Genomic DNA, 14,452 nt, shown 5'->3' with positions numbered 1-14,452 from the left:
TCCCAATACAAAAACAAACTATAACAATACATTTGTTTTCAGTGTTAGCAAGTAAGAATTGTGATCATAGATTACAGAAAAGCAAATATTAGCTACTCCATAATACATTATAGCCATATATAATTTTCTCTTAGGTTACATGTCTGTTGTGCCTGGCTCCCGGGGTATCATGGGATTATACTGATTATCATGTAATTCCCTAGGGTTATCATGTCTCCATCTGTTTGTTGAGGAGGAAATACTGAATAACCAAAACATTACCCAAATAAGACTGAAGATGGATTAAACATGAAAAGAACATGTCCAGTTATGTATAAACTGGACATACAGAATGTAGAACATTTTTGTAAATGATTTAAGAGCTGCAATGAATGTGTTTGCTATACCTCAAAACTTTCCCACAAACAGATAAATCTATCCTCTGAGGTGCATTAAACGGCAGAGACTGTGCTTTGTTCCAGCTGCCATCTGTTTGCTTTGTATGTAAAATTACAAATTGCCTTAAAGAGACTCCCTGTAAAAAAAGTTTAAAGCTGGCCATTCACTGCTCAATTTTTTCAATGAAATGAAATGAATGAAAAAAATAGAGCAGATTCCTCCATCAATGCTAGAAGTGCATTGATCGAGGCATCCCCGTTTCCTCTGTATTCTCATTGGCTGCCAGCACTGTTTGTAAGAAGATTTCTCGACCGGCTCCTTCAATCAGATGATCTAAGCATGCGGGCTGAAAGGGTGCTCGAAGCGGCACTCACTGTGTAAATTTGGGCCAGTTCCTCAAGAAGGGGCTGAACCGCAGTGTTATGCCATCTTTATACTTACCTTTCCAGCAAGTTGAATTTTACAGGGTTATTCACAAAAGGGTGAAGAGTTTAGAGAAGGCAGGAGAAGAGAACAATCTAGGACAAAACAGCTGAACTGGAAAGTGAGCTGAATTGGAGAATTTCTCCAAATCAGCTATTTTGGCCTAGATTGTTCAAATCTCCTGCCTTCTCCAAACTCTTCACCCTTTTGTGAAATGTCAAGATGGCCATACACCTATAGATTATCTGCAGATTTTCTATAGGTGTATGGCCATCTTGACATTTCACAAAAGGGTGAAGAGTTTGGAGAAGGCAGGAGATTTGAACAATCTAGGCCAAAATAGCTGATTTGGAGAAATTCTCCAATTCAGCTCACTTTCCAGTTCAGCTGTTTTGTCCTAGATTGTTCTCTTCTCCTGCCTTCTCTAAACTCTTCACCCTTTTGTGAAATGTCAAGATGGCCATACACCTATAGAAAATCTGCAGATAATCTATAGGTGTATGGCCAGTTTTAGAGTTGTCCTCTCTAGAAAAGCCCTAGGCTCCCTTACTATTCAAGTATGTTAGAGTGGTCAGCATCTTTGTTCTTAGTTTTAGAAAGGATGAAGAAGGGTTAATTATTTCTGTCATGTTTTATGGTGGACCATGTTGGGCAGATTTCCCCTAATTTCCTCTTCTGGCATCAGATGGTCAATGTGTCAGGAAGTAAGGGATAACCTTTTTAATGGGGAACAAAGCATTAGTCATATGATCATTAGTGGGGGTGAAGGTTATGTATAGCCTTTTACTTTAATTCAGTGGTATATATTTTTTAAAGTGATATTCAAGAAAAACTCTATGTATTTTTTAATGATAAGTTAGCTAAACAACATCTTTAAATATCAGTAAAAAAAATAGGTCAAGGCAACTGGACTTGCTGTATTTTTTTTAAAGACATTTCACTGGTCATCCAACCAGCTTTTTTCAATTCAGAATGACTTGTACAAAAATTATCTGGGAATAAATATGGTGAATGTTGCTCCAATCCACATAATCTGTTAGTCACAACCAGGTGTTGATTGCATTTGCATAACAGGCGCTAGGAGGTGTTATTAACCTGCCCAGAGCCATGGGTGTCACAGCTGCCGAAAGACTCTGTTTAACGTGGATGGGGGAATCAAGTGATATTCTCTCTAAATTCCCCACAGACTGAAGGAAAGAATGCTACATATGCATGGCTAAATTTAAAGCAGATCTCCAGTAAAAAAAACAAGAAAAAAACCTTTGTAGTGGGGCTATCCCCCGCACTGCAAGGGTTAACTGCTTGCTTTTGTCTTGGGGACCTGTGTAAAGAAAATGTTGGTGCCTGCAGCCTCTTGCCACTCTGCTCCAGTGGTCAGAGGCCTGCTGATGTTGTCACACCTAACGCAGGACCCGTAGTCCAACATTATACGCGGCCGCCCATGAGCCGCAGCATAGGAGAGAGAAGTGAGCGGCGACAGAGTGGGAATCAGGTGAGTAAAAGTCCTCTTCACCATACCTCTAGTCATAAAAAAGCAGTTAACCATTGCAGTGCAGGGGTAGCTCCACTGCTCAGGTAGTTTTATTTTTCTCCCAGAGATAAGCTTTAAGCTGGCCATTCACAGCTCAATTTTCAGCCGATTCGAGCCCTTTTGGCACCACAAAAGTTGAAATATTAGCCATAATAAAGAGCCTGGATAGAGTAATCCTCCCTGCTGGGCCAATGCATTTTGACAGCCGGTGCCTGAACAGTCACTACTGATTGGCTGTAATCTCTGCTTGGCTGACAATTTTAAGCCCGACTCCTTCAACAAAAGTCGATTGAGTGATTGACTTCTGTTGATCTGGGAAGGCCACCCACTATTAAAATGTTGTCCAATTTACAGGAATGGGCTGATATTTGAAAAGGTGTATGGCCAGCTTTACATTATGACAAGGGGCAATACAGCACAGTTATTGTGTAGTACTGCAAAGCAGAAAGCAAATATGAAGATATACATATATAGTTGTAAATTATACACAGAAACAGGGTTTTTAAAACATTCACATATATTAAAACATTATTTACATCCACCTGAACCTTTGTACAAGTATACAGTGTATAAAAATGATAAGACTATACTTTCCTTCTGAATGAATGATGGAAATGTATCCGCATTATTGTTACAGTAGTGTGCAGATAACTTTTTAGTACTTTGTTACAGAGCATGATCCCTAGTGAATGGCTGGCATACTCCATGACAACAGTCACAAAACTGAAATGTTTAGTATTCAAATCTGGCATGGTTTAAGTCTCTTAAATACGATTAAAAAAAAAAATGAGTCTGATACTGGCCCGTCTTAGTCTTTGGTGTGAGCCAACATATTGTGTATAAAGACCATTGTCCATCTGTCACTCATCTGGAGTTATTGTTCATGTGCTCGAAGGGTTCCTTTTCTTCCATATGATTGGTTTTGGATAATGGAGTCTTTTCACAGTTATAGTGCCGTCTGTCCTTTGATGGCTTGTTGGGCAAAACAATAAGTAGAAAAATAACAACGATATGGAAGTAAAAATAGAATGACCTAGAAAAAAAAAATATGTGTCTTATGTTTAATTTTCACACAAAAATGCAATTTTTTGAATGGTCTGAACTTTTTAATTGTGATGAGTGGACATGGCATAAGTGTAACTCTTGTTTTGTTAACTATTATTTGTTTTTTGAGGCTGAAACTAATGCAGATCAATTAGAGTGGAGGAATAGAGGCTGAAAAACATTTTTTGTGTGTTTTTTTATGACTGTGGTTTACTTTCTGTTGGCAAATTAGCAAGCTAGTTCAATAAAGAAAATGCAAGAACAAAAGTGTATAAAACACATTTCAGCCAGAGTTTCTTATTATTCTGGTCTACCCCAATGAAAATTTAAATCCGATTGGTTGCTGTATGTTACAACACCTTGTACTTCATCACCATTCTTTGCACTGCCTTTTCATACAAGACCGCAGAGGCTATTACACACAAGCTCACCCAGTGCTTAATGTTTTAAGCACGTTAAGCTGCCTACAGACACTACATGGTATCCACCTGAGAATGCACAGTTCAGACATTTTTTTTTACAAACAAGTGTATATGCATGCACAATCTCAAAGGCACAAGTGTATGTTTGTACCTGTATTGCAGCATCAGGTCACAGCATATCTTAGAACAGCGGTTCTCAACCTTTCTAGTGCTGCGACCCTTTGATAAATTGCCCAAGTTGTGGCGACCCCTAACAGTAATTATTCATTTTGTTGCTCCTTCATCGCTGTAATTTTGCTACCGTTAGATAGCGGCTCCTGACCGCCCGGGAGAGAAACTCTTTCTAATACAGTAAACTTTTCCCTGCTTCCCTGTTTTTGTTTTTCTGACATCGGAGCCGCCGGCCACCGTCAGTCGGAAAAAAAGAAGAAAAAAAAACAGCTTTGGAATGCATAGCTAGATTCCTATTGGCTATTTCAATTTGCAATATCCAATAACAAGCTGGCTATTGCACCCGCCCTCTGTTGCTGTCAATCATCAGAAGAGGACCTGATGTAGAACTTTAGGTCCCCCATTGCTGATTGACAGCAGCAGTTGGTGGGTGCAATAGCTAGTTTGTTATTGGCTATTGCAAAGTGAAATAGCCAATAGGAATCTAGCTATGCATTCCTATTTCTGACTGACGGCGGCTCCGATGTTAGGAAAAAAAAAAAAACAGAGCAGGGAAAAGTTTACTCTGATCGATCGAGCAGAGTAAACCTTTCCGGGAGAAAGTGTTTCTCTCCCGGGTGGCCGGGAGCTGCTATCTAATAGCGGGAGACTCCCGGAGCGTCCGGGAGAGTTGGGATGTCTTTAGCCGACCCCTGCCAAATCGTCTTTCGACCCCCGATGGGGTCGCGACCCACGGGTTGAGAACCGCTGTCTTAGAGGATCAATTCAGGTCTGGCCAGGGGATGTTAAAGCTAGCCTATAGACATACAATCATATTCTCCATCCAACCATCAATGGCCAGATCGGGAAAATGTCTTCCAATCTCTGTAAGGGCTTTAGGGCCCCCTTCACACCTATCTGTTCTGGTGAGTTGTGTTAACGTTCATTATCCTCAGCATTACTGTGGGTTGCATTAAAGCAGCTCATTCATTTGAATGAGTTGCCAATGCAGCACACAACACACCTGTACTTTTTTTTTCTGAAGCAGGGCACCACAACACACACTGTTACTATCTGGGTATCAGTTAGCAAGAATCAGTATTGCATGCTGAGCTCATTTAGGGACACTGATCAAGTAAATTAATGAAAAATGTAAAGCAAATAAGTCTGCATAATTTTATGTGTATTTGCAACACCTCTGCCAGTTTTCCTGGGCAGCGGACAGTTTTGCACAAGCATGAAGCAGATTTACCACTGAAGATAACACAATTTTCCCTCAAAACAGATGCACAATTAAGAAGTGGTCAGATCAGGTTTTACTTTGAAGGAAGATGTATTATAGAGCAGCTGAGGGAAAATGTTTAAAGGAGAACTATGGGGTCAGTGTTTTTCCCCATAGTTCTCCTTAGGGTAACGGGAGGACACAAACTAGCGTCCTCCCGTTACCCTAAGCTCAGTATACAGCTCGCGGTATACTGAGACGCCGCAGCCGGAGCGGATCCCGACTTAGATGACGGGATCCGCCCAGCTGCGTGAGTGACAGCTGGCTCTGTCTATCTAGAGGCAGAGCCAGCTGTACCCTGCCCCGTCCGTTCCGCCAGTCAGCGCTGGCAGATCGGAGCGGGGAGAGGGGAATCCAGCCCCTCCCCCTGTCATGGCAGAGAGCCGTGACAGGATCGAGAGGTGAGCGAACCCGGTATGTGTTCGCTCACCTCCCGATCTACTGAGCCGACCTTTGACAGTCTCATTGTCACAGGTCGGCTAGAACTATGAGGTGAGTAAAAAGCACTCACCTCATAGTTCTCCTTTAAATACGGCTACCCATATTATAGTAAATCTACAGTATATCAAATCTGTTCCATTGCTTCTGTTTAGCATGGTCTGACTGTGTGTCCCCCGGAGTTTATATGCCTGTGTATTATCCTTGTCACTGCATTGATTCAATGATGCAGTATTCCTATTCTGCACTAAACAAGTTTAATAACATGAATACATACTTGTACAGTTTCATGGTGGGCTCCACAGCCAGCAAGAAAAAAGGGGCACAAGTGTAGGAGATGGCCAGCTGGGTCACAATCCATGTGATGATGTCATACCCAAGTTTTCGCACTTTCGACGTAATGAAGTAATGACGGAAATTAATTCTTACCTGAAAATGAAACAGTTTATATAAAAAGTTTAATGCTCTTTCCCTGTAGCATGGGACTGTTATTCCAAACCTAAAATAACTGCTTTGAACAGGTTTAAATCAGTGTTCTCTGTCTAGAATGTGTACAAAATAGTTTATCTCAAGAATGTTAATGTGGTAGAGCATGCCTTCCAGTAATAAACTCAGATTATATCAAATTAGAACAAGGCACCACTGCTTTGTGTGGTATACAATGGACACGACAGGAAACCAACAACAAAAGTCCAACTGTTTTTTATAAGGGCAAGCAATTACAATTAAGGGTTATTTTCTTTCTATTCTTTCCCGGAATGTTCTACGCAAATCTAGGTTGCCTTAAAAGTGAACCAAACTGTCCTGATCAATAATATGCCATAAGAGTGCTAAAGTGCAGCACCATACAATGAGTGCAAGTACATGCAGATAAGTGACAGGGTGGGACTCTGTGTTAGGGGGAAGAGGGATTAACCTAATCTTGACCAAAAGTAAAATCTCTACATCCAAATTTTTTTTTTAAATGCTTTGCGTGGAGTTTTACTTAAAAGGCATGTAACAGTAGAAAGGGTTCTGTTACTGGTTCAGGATATATATGGGCCTACCAAGGCAATACACAGGCAAACGTTTGGGTTAAAGAAAAAAAACAGTATAAATGCCTGTTCATCATAAGTTAATGGAAAACGAATTAGAACGAAGCAACATGATCAGTGCAGTAGGGTCTGAATGTACAGTGCACTTCAATGCTCACACGGATGGAATCAAAGGAAGAACTTTGTACTGCTACCTGTGCAGGAGAGGTAAAACGTGGTGCCCTATGTGCCCCAAAACCTATCAGGGATAAAAGAGGGAGCAGTTGCTAAGCTGTATATGCAATCGCTAACTTGCATGTATTGACGTAACTCCTACTTCCTGCTGTTTTGGACTTGGTTCCAAATTTAGATCGGATCAAAAGTTCCATACTTATATCTGCCGCCTGGCCTGATTCAATAGAGTATACTCTCACAGAGAGAAAATGAAATCACGCCAACTCCAATCAGTGTAAATGCAAATTAACATATATATTACAATTGTCTATTGAGATAGGCATTTTGTCATAAGTGTACTTAACCACTTCCATTACACTGCCATCAGTCTTAATATTTGTAGCACAGTACTTACTGCTCTTGCAACCAGCATCACAGGAATACCAGTAATGAAGGTGAAGTAGTATCCAGGATAAACACCATGCCACAATGCAGAGAGGAGAAATGTTAAAGCTGTGCGATACTTTGGCGCTCTGTCATAAGAAACACTGTAAAAACACAATAACCAGATTACTATACAATGTTAACCATTAGTACTGGCGCATCAGTTTACATCTCCAATAATGAGCTAAAAGTATATATACAGTGTGTGTGTATATCTACACAATATATATTTATATATATATATAATCAGTATATAGCGCTTGTGGTCAACTGAGTAATAAAGCTGAACTTCGGGCAAACTACTTAAAGTGACACTAAACTCAGGAGTTGCATCTTAAAATGCATTCAAGTACCTTAACTATGAACAAAATGTATCATATTTGTGTATCACTCAGCTGTAGACCTTCAAATCATCTCTGAATTGGTACTGACACAGGCACCATGGGGAACTGAAGTAAGCACCTTCCAGAAGGAAGGAAAGTGTCAGCATGAAATCAGCGATGATTTGAGGATCCACAGCTGAGTGACGCACACATAGGATGCAGTTTTGTTTATAGTTAAGGTACTTGAATGCACTTTTAAGATTTAACTTCAGAATTTAGTGTCACTTTAAAGCACAGAAGAAATACATATATAAAAGTGTTTTTTCATGTAAAAGGAGTTTTGCCCATTCAGTCCTGATATTTACACAGCTCAGCCCTGCCTGACAGGACAGGAGACTTGAGGTTTTTTTTTGCTGCAGTTTAGCAACACTTATAGGTCTCCTCTCCACCCTCACCCTGTGACTGGACAGTAAAATAAGAAGCAGCAGACTGATGAGCTCATCTCTTTGTTGTTTGTTGTTACTCTACTCTCTACTCCTACCAGCATGCTACTTGCATTGCAGCACAACTGATTAGCTCCTTGTGCTGCTTTTCCTTCCCCCAGTCTAAGCTCTGTTGTACTGAGGCTGATACCAAACCAAATTCAGGTACTTACTTTGTTTGCATTAAAAAAACATTTAATAGTGTATTACTGATTACAGAGCTGTATAGATTTGTGTTTTTATATCTGATAGAAGTTAATCTTTGAAAGGTAAATCTATTTCAATGCAGTATCTAAAGCTGTTTCCCTTCCCATTCTACTGAAAGCCTCCATTGCGAGCATTTTGCTGCAGTCAATGAAGTAAAAGCTATTCATGAATTGGGATATAAAAAAAGGAGTATTGGTAAGATACTAAACACAAGCTACGCAGTACTGGTTACTCAGTAAAGATTTACGTTTCAGTTAAGTTAAACAGTGCACCAGTGCATATGTCCTTTGATGGCAACCTTTCATGAGCAAATCATACAGGATATCATTGCCAACCTCTCCTTCTAAAAATGCTAGTTGTCTGGCTCTCATACTGATCATTTTGCCTCAACACTTTGAGGTACGGACCTGGAACACGTATGCAGATAAGAAATTATGATTTTACTATGTTTAGGATCTTCAAGTCAGAAACTACTAGTAGTATAATACCCAGTTGGCTAGCATTTTCATAGGCAAGTCAGCAATGGCAGTCCTGGTATTTCATTTAAGACAGCTGGACAAACAGTATAATACATTTATAGTCACATATTTCTAGGTCTGCATTTTTAGTCAGATCTCTATATGTATTGTGTGACCATACAATTACAAAACAGCAGCAGGCTGCCTGTGTTTCTGAGAAAAATGTTTGCACTTTCAAAATGCAGAGATTTGTTTCTTGTGGAATGAAATCGACCAACATTCAAGCAGTGTATGGCCAGTTTAAGAATGATGAAGTACATTGTAGTTAGGAGGTAAAATGCTTTTTTCTTCTAACACCACTTTTCATTAGTGCATCAACCATTTCATAGTCTGAGCCATCAGTAGAGCTCGGCTGTAGTGAACTGGGAGTTGCTAACAGATAACATGAACGATATAACTGAAGATGATGAAAGATAAGTAACCAGTATTCAAGTATGCAAGGTGCAAATGTAATCTTATTTACTGTAATTGTGTCACATAGATCGTACAGCCAATGTTTCAGAGCCACGCAGGATCCCTTCCTCAAGGCGAAACATTGAGGATAACAGGTAGAGAGCAGATAAAAATACAGTGGTAACACCCAGTGCAGAACACCCTCTCTGATGGTTTTTTATTTTAGGTATTTATATTATATAGCACCGACAATTTACACAGTGCTTTATATAATGCAGTCCATCTTAAACTTTTTCCACTCATGACCCCTTTTTGACCGACAAAATTTTACGTGACCCCCAGGATCAGACGGTGTCTCTCCCCTCTTTCCCCCCAGCGTCAGACGGTGTCTTCCCGGCCGCCTGGGCCCCTCACACAAGTACCGGCCGTACCCCCGATGGTGGTCCTGGCCAGGGATTCAGATCGTGACCCCCCTGTTCACTTACGTGACCCCATATGGGGTTGCGACCCACACTTTAAGAAGCACTGAAATAGTGCACATTCACATCCGTCCCTGCTCAGAAGGAGCTTTCAATCCAAGGTCACTAGCTTACATGTATACATACACACACATACTAGGGCTGATTTAGAGAGGAGCCAATTACCTGCCAGTATGTCTTTGGAGTGTGGGAGGAAAATGGAGTATCCAAAGTAAACCCACAAAAGCACAGGGACAACATTAACCTTCCAGCATGTCTTTGGAGAGTGAGAGGAAACTGGAGTACCCAGAGGAAACCAACGGAAACACAAGCAGAACATGCACTCCTTGCAGATTTTATCCTCCTGACTAGTATTTGAACCCGGACCCCCAGTGATGCAAGGCAAAAGTACCAACCACTAAGCCACTGCGATATCACATTGATCTTATAATCCCACACAAAAAAAAAGAAGAAAAAAAAAGAACCAAATCATACGATGGATATGTCCTTGACTACTTAAGTGCTTGAAAATGTACATGGTGCCATCCATTGTCACTGTGAGCACCACCATGCCTACATTGGTCATAGCACTGTGTGTAATGCAGATGGTTTCTGCATCTTGAAAGATATTACTGTTCTAAATAAATGATCCTGATTTCTGTTTCACAATGCTGTAATAAAATGGTTTTTTTCCCATCATAAGTGACGAAGATCTTAAATGGCAATTTGCTTATGGACAGGAAGAGAACAGCCAGAGGCTTTGACTACTATTAGACTAAAAAATAATCACGTTTTTATCTTACCCAATATATTGTCTATTTTAAACTTTATTGATTACCTTTTCAACCAAGCTGCGGTCTGGATATTCCAGTTGTCTATATACATTTTAAAACTTGTAGCCATCTACAAGAAAGAGGAAAAAAGAATTAGAACATAAATGATTTCATATAAATATACAGTATATACAGCACTGTTTTCACCACTCAACATACGCTTTAGGGCAGATTACACATTTACAACAACGATTCAGCTGTGGACCTATTTGTTATCTTTGGCATCTAGGCCATAGAACTAAGTGTTCTTGCTCCAATAACCGTGCAAAATGTTTTAAAGTGCTGAATAAATGAATATACTTCCTTCATAGCCAGCAGACAAACATTGGTGTTCTACGTGTTCTGATAGAAATGAACACAAAACATCATGTAATATCCTGAACACTTTAACTGATATAGATAAATACAAATGTAAAAAAAAAGAGGTAAAAGTAAACCTGTATTGTTAAATATCACTTTAAGATGAACTTATGGTTACATAACACATAATGAAATTCCACCAGGACACCACTAGGACATCTTGTGTGGGAATACAGGCCATCCTACACTACAGCACATTATGCCAAGGAGACCTATCCTAGCAAGAGCAAACAAACTGGAGTGGTGGTGTGGTGGGGGGTTTAGTACTTAAAGAAGCTGTGTCACTTACCAAACTAAATCAAACTTAAAGTACCCTGCAAGAGAAGAGGAGTAATGTTCACCTTTCTGAATGGTGATTTGTTGAATCTTTACTCTCTCTTTCGATCTAAGAGCTGCTGCTGTTCCTCCAGCTGAGCCACAGGTCACTACTGTTTCCTAAAGCGACATAGGGATAGGCAGGAGGACCCACAGGGCCCTGTGGGGGACATGCTATCGGACACACCTGGAAGTATTAGCAGAGATTTGCACTCAGAGCTCAGCAAGAGAGTAAAGATTCAATAGACCATCTGCCAACTAAGTGAGTGTTCATCCTCTTCTCTTCCAGCGTACTTTCAGTATAGTTTTGTTTGGCATGGGACAGGGTAGATTTAAAAGTGAACGGAAGCCATCCTGGTAAAGTTTTATTTATATTTCTGGTGCCAAATTATGAAATGAAATGTACTAATTATCTGAGAATTCTAAGGCCCCTTTAACACGGGTACCGTCCATTCCATCTCAGCAGGGTCAGACCAGAACGGAGACAGATGTCGCATACGTTTTTCCTTGATCTTGGGGTGGAGGAAAATCAGACCCATGTAATCACTATGGGTGGCTAGATAAAGACAGACTTGCATCCGCCTATGTCCACCCACATACGGTCAGGTCAGTAAAAGCTGACCTAGACCCATACTTATTGCATTTTGTGCAATGGACCTAAAAGGATCTGCAAGTGGGCTGATGTAAGTCTGCTTACATCCACCCACCCATAGATATGTATTGTATTTTAATTAGTTTCAGCTTCCCCCATTGGCTACTCATGCAGAGCAGCAGGCAAATGTCTGTTGCCACTGCATGCTGAAGCCTATGTGAATTAGAACAGTGCAGTCGCCAACATGCCCACATCATTGACATGATGGCATTCAGTTACAGAGCATGCAGTAGGTGTTATTCAGTTGGTGGAGCATGTTTTTCAGAGTCCCCACACCCAACCAGTGCCTGTATTACCATTCCACAGCCAGACAGCCTGGCAGGAGCCAATGCTTGGACAGAAATAAAAACAATAAAGAATTACGGTAAACATTGGTATTACACGCTCAAAAGATCGCTGCATTACATGGTATTTTCTAGATACCTATAGATAAGCTATTTCTATTTTATAGGAGTGACTGGACAGCTGTGCAGACGCAGCATAGATGCCAAAGATTAAATCTAAAACAAGCTCACGCCTATGTTTGCAGCCTAAGCTGGAAAAGGTACAGTTATGACATATGGTACATGTCCTTAGTGAGAAAATCGTTAAAACCAAACTTCATAAAAGTAGCTTAATACAAATTTGAAATACATACTGTATATATCCCTACTGCCAAAGAAATCCAGAGACAGACAGGGCTGTATTTACCATAAAGAAATTTAGAGGTTGAAAGAACAAATATTTTTTCTTCTAATCAGTACTAGGCTTGTCCATGAAGCTCACCTCAATCTTCCATATGTTAAGACTATTTATTAAATCCCATTTGGGATTGCCCTTCTCATCCACCCCACTGAAGCCATATCCTGCAGCGTTGTTCACTGCATCAGCTAGAAAAAAGAAAGAACAGACATTTAAATCATACAATCTGCACAGATCTAACATTTTTACATGTTCTGTATAACCATACCAATCAGATGTTGTTTCATTGTATAACAAGAGCATAATAAGTACAGCTATCTTACTGGTTACCAAAGCTAGTTCCACCATTCATTAACTTTTAAAAGTAAGCCTGGTAAGGAAATCTCAGTGATCCCATATGTTAATTTAACTATAGAACAACAATGAACACAGCTTTCCCCATCCCAGTATGAAGGATGCTGAAACAATTATTCTCCCTAAGAACTCACATGAATAAGAATTAGGCTAAAAAGAGATACTGCAAAGATACTACCTAGGACTCGGACAAGCATCTCTGCACTGCTGCCATGGACATGAGGTGATCCAGCAATGTAACTAAGGTGTAAACATCAAGTTGCATATTTTGTTACTAATGGTAGTAAGCATGAGCATTACAAATCTACATCAGGGGTAGGCAACCATGGCACTCCAGCTCTAGTGAAACTACAAATCCCATGACTCCTTTGCCTCTGGGAGTCTTGCATGCAACGCTTCATGGGATTTGTAGTTTACCACAGCTAGAGTGCTGACGTTGTCTAGCCCTGGTCTAAATATTAACGCTGTGCATGTGGGGGCCTCAGGTGATCACCAGGACAGATATAGAGTACAGGAATTCAAACAATAGCCATGTCTAAAGCGCTGCGCAAACTGTTGGCGCTATATAAATCCTGTATAATAATAATAATGTCTCCCGCAGGCTGTTGTAATTTTATTTGATTTTTATCAATTCAAAGATCCATTCATAGGGTCTGTCAATGCAATAGTTCTCAATGGAGTACAAGTGTGGTGACATCATCACTCCCTACCATTCCGTAACTGAAAGTCGGTAACACAATGTGGACAGGGAATGGGAGGAATAGCCTGCAGGAGCCTGAACACTGTACTGATCGCAGCACAACAATGGCACGCTGGACACGGCATTGGTTTTAGAGTGGTAGGGGCAGGCATGATGCAAGGATGGGAAAACAAAAGCATAGCAGAGAGTTGTGACGATAAGTGTCAGACATTGGAAAGTGAGTGAGAGAATCTGGATCAAAATAAGTGAATTATACCCCACATACAAACATGTACCGTACTTCTCACTAACATATATACACGCTCACACATTCAGAAGTGCAAAACACAACGGGTCTTGCAGATACATCAACACACTGTCACCCAGATAATCACATTTTTACTACCAGAACCTACCACTTACATTTTCTACCAGGAGTTGTTCTTTCATGATATGAACATATGCAGAATTTCTTCCAATTATGTTCACCCTGATAAAATAATATTACATACACATCTTTAGGGAAATAAATCTATTCTATAGTCACTTACCCAGTGTCCATGCAAAATAGTACTTGGGTTTACAAGCCATTGTGGCAATGTAAAGATAGCCTAGTCTTGTCATGAAAGAAGATTCATTAATGAAAGTATCATCCACAATATAGGCAATAGGGAAAGCCTTACTTATGGTCAGGAAAAGAATAAGCGATATCACACATATGGAAATCTTGTGTAAAACAGCTTTCTGAAAGAAAAAAAACACATTTGTTTATATTACATTTAATCATTTTGCAAGTTTTTTACTATTTCTAGGTTTTATTTTTTTTTATTGGTCAAACTCAATGGACTTGTGTCTTTTTTTTATCTATGTAATTCTGTTGCAGTGTATTGTTATGTGG

The 14,452-nt window shown here is 40.1% G+C and overlaps 1 protein-coding gene across 1 annotated transcript in view; it reads right to left on the bottom strand.

Moving 5' to 3' along the window:
- Positions 1-3,117: 3,117 nt before the first annotated feature.
- The window catches only part of MBOAT1 (membrane bound O-acyltransferase domain containing 1), a 49,949-nt gene continuing 38,614 nt past the window's right edge, over positions 3,118-14,452 (bottom strand). The window contains exons 8-13 of the mRNA XM_018555679.1: positions 14,106-14,298; positions 12,606-12,709; positions 10,519-10,583; positions 7,271-7,403; positions 5,946-6,097; positions 3,118-3,365 (exon numbers count right to left, since the gene is read on the bottom strand). Of these exons, the coding sequence (XP_018411181.1) occupies positions 3,197-3,365; positions 5,946-6,097; positions 7,271-7,403; positions 10,519-10,583; positions 12,606-12,709; positions 14,106-14,298 (816 nt within the window). The 3' untranslated portion in view covers positions 3,118-3,196. The remainder of the gene's footprint in view (positions 3,366-5,945; positions 6,098-7,270; positions 7,404-10,518; positions 10,584-12,605; positions 12,710-14,105; positions 14,299-14,452) is intronic.

This window comes from Nanorana parkeri, unplaced genomic scaffold (assembly GCF_000935625.1).
Source record: "Nanorana parkeri isolate BGI_ZX_2015 unplaced genomic scaffold, ASM93562v1 scaffold208, whole genome shotgun sequence".
Taxonomy (NCBI): Eukaryota; Metazoa; Chordata; class Amphibia; order Anura; family Dicroglossidae; genus Nanorana; species Nanorana parkeri.
This window is presented reverse-complemented; position numbering and strand designations above follow the sequence as displayed.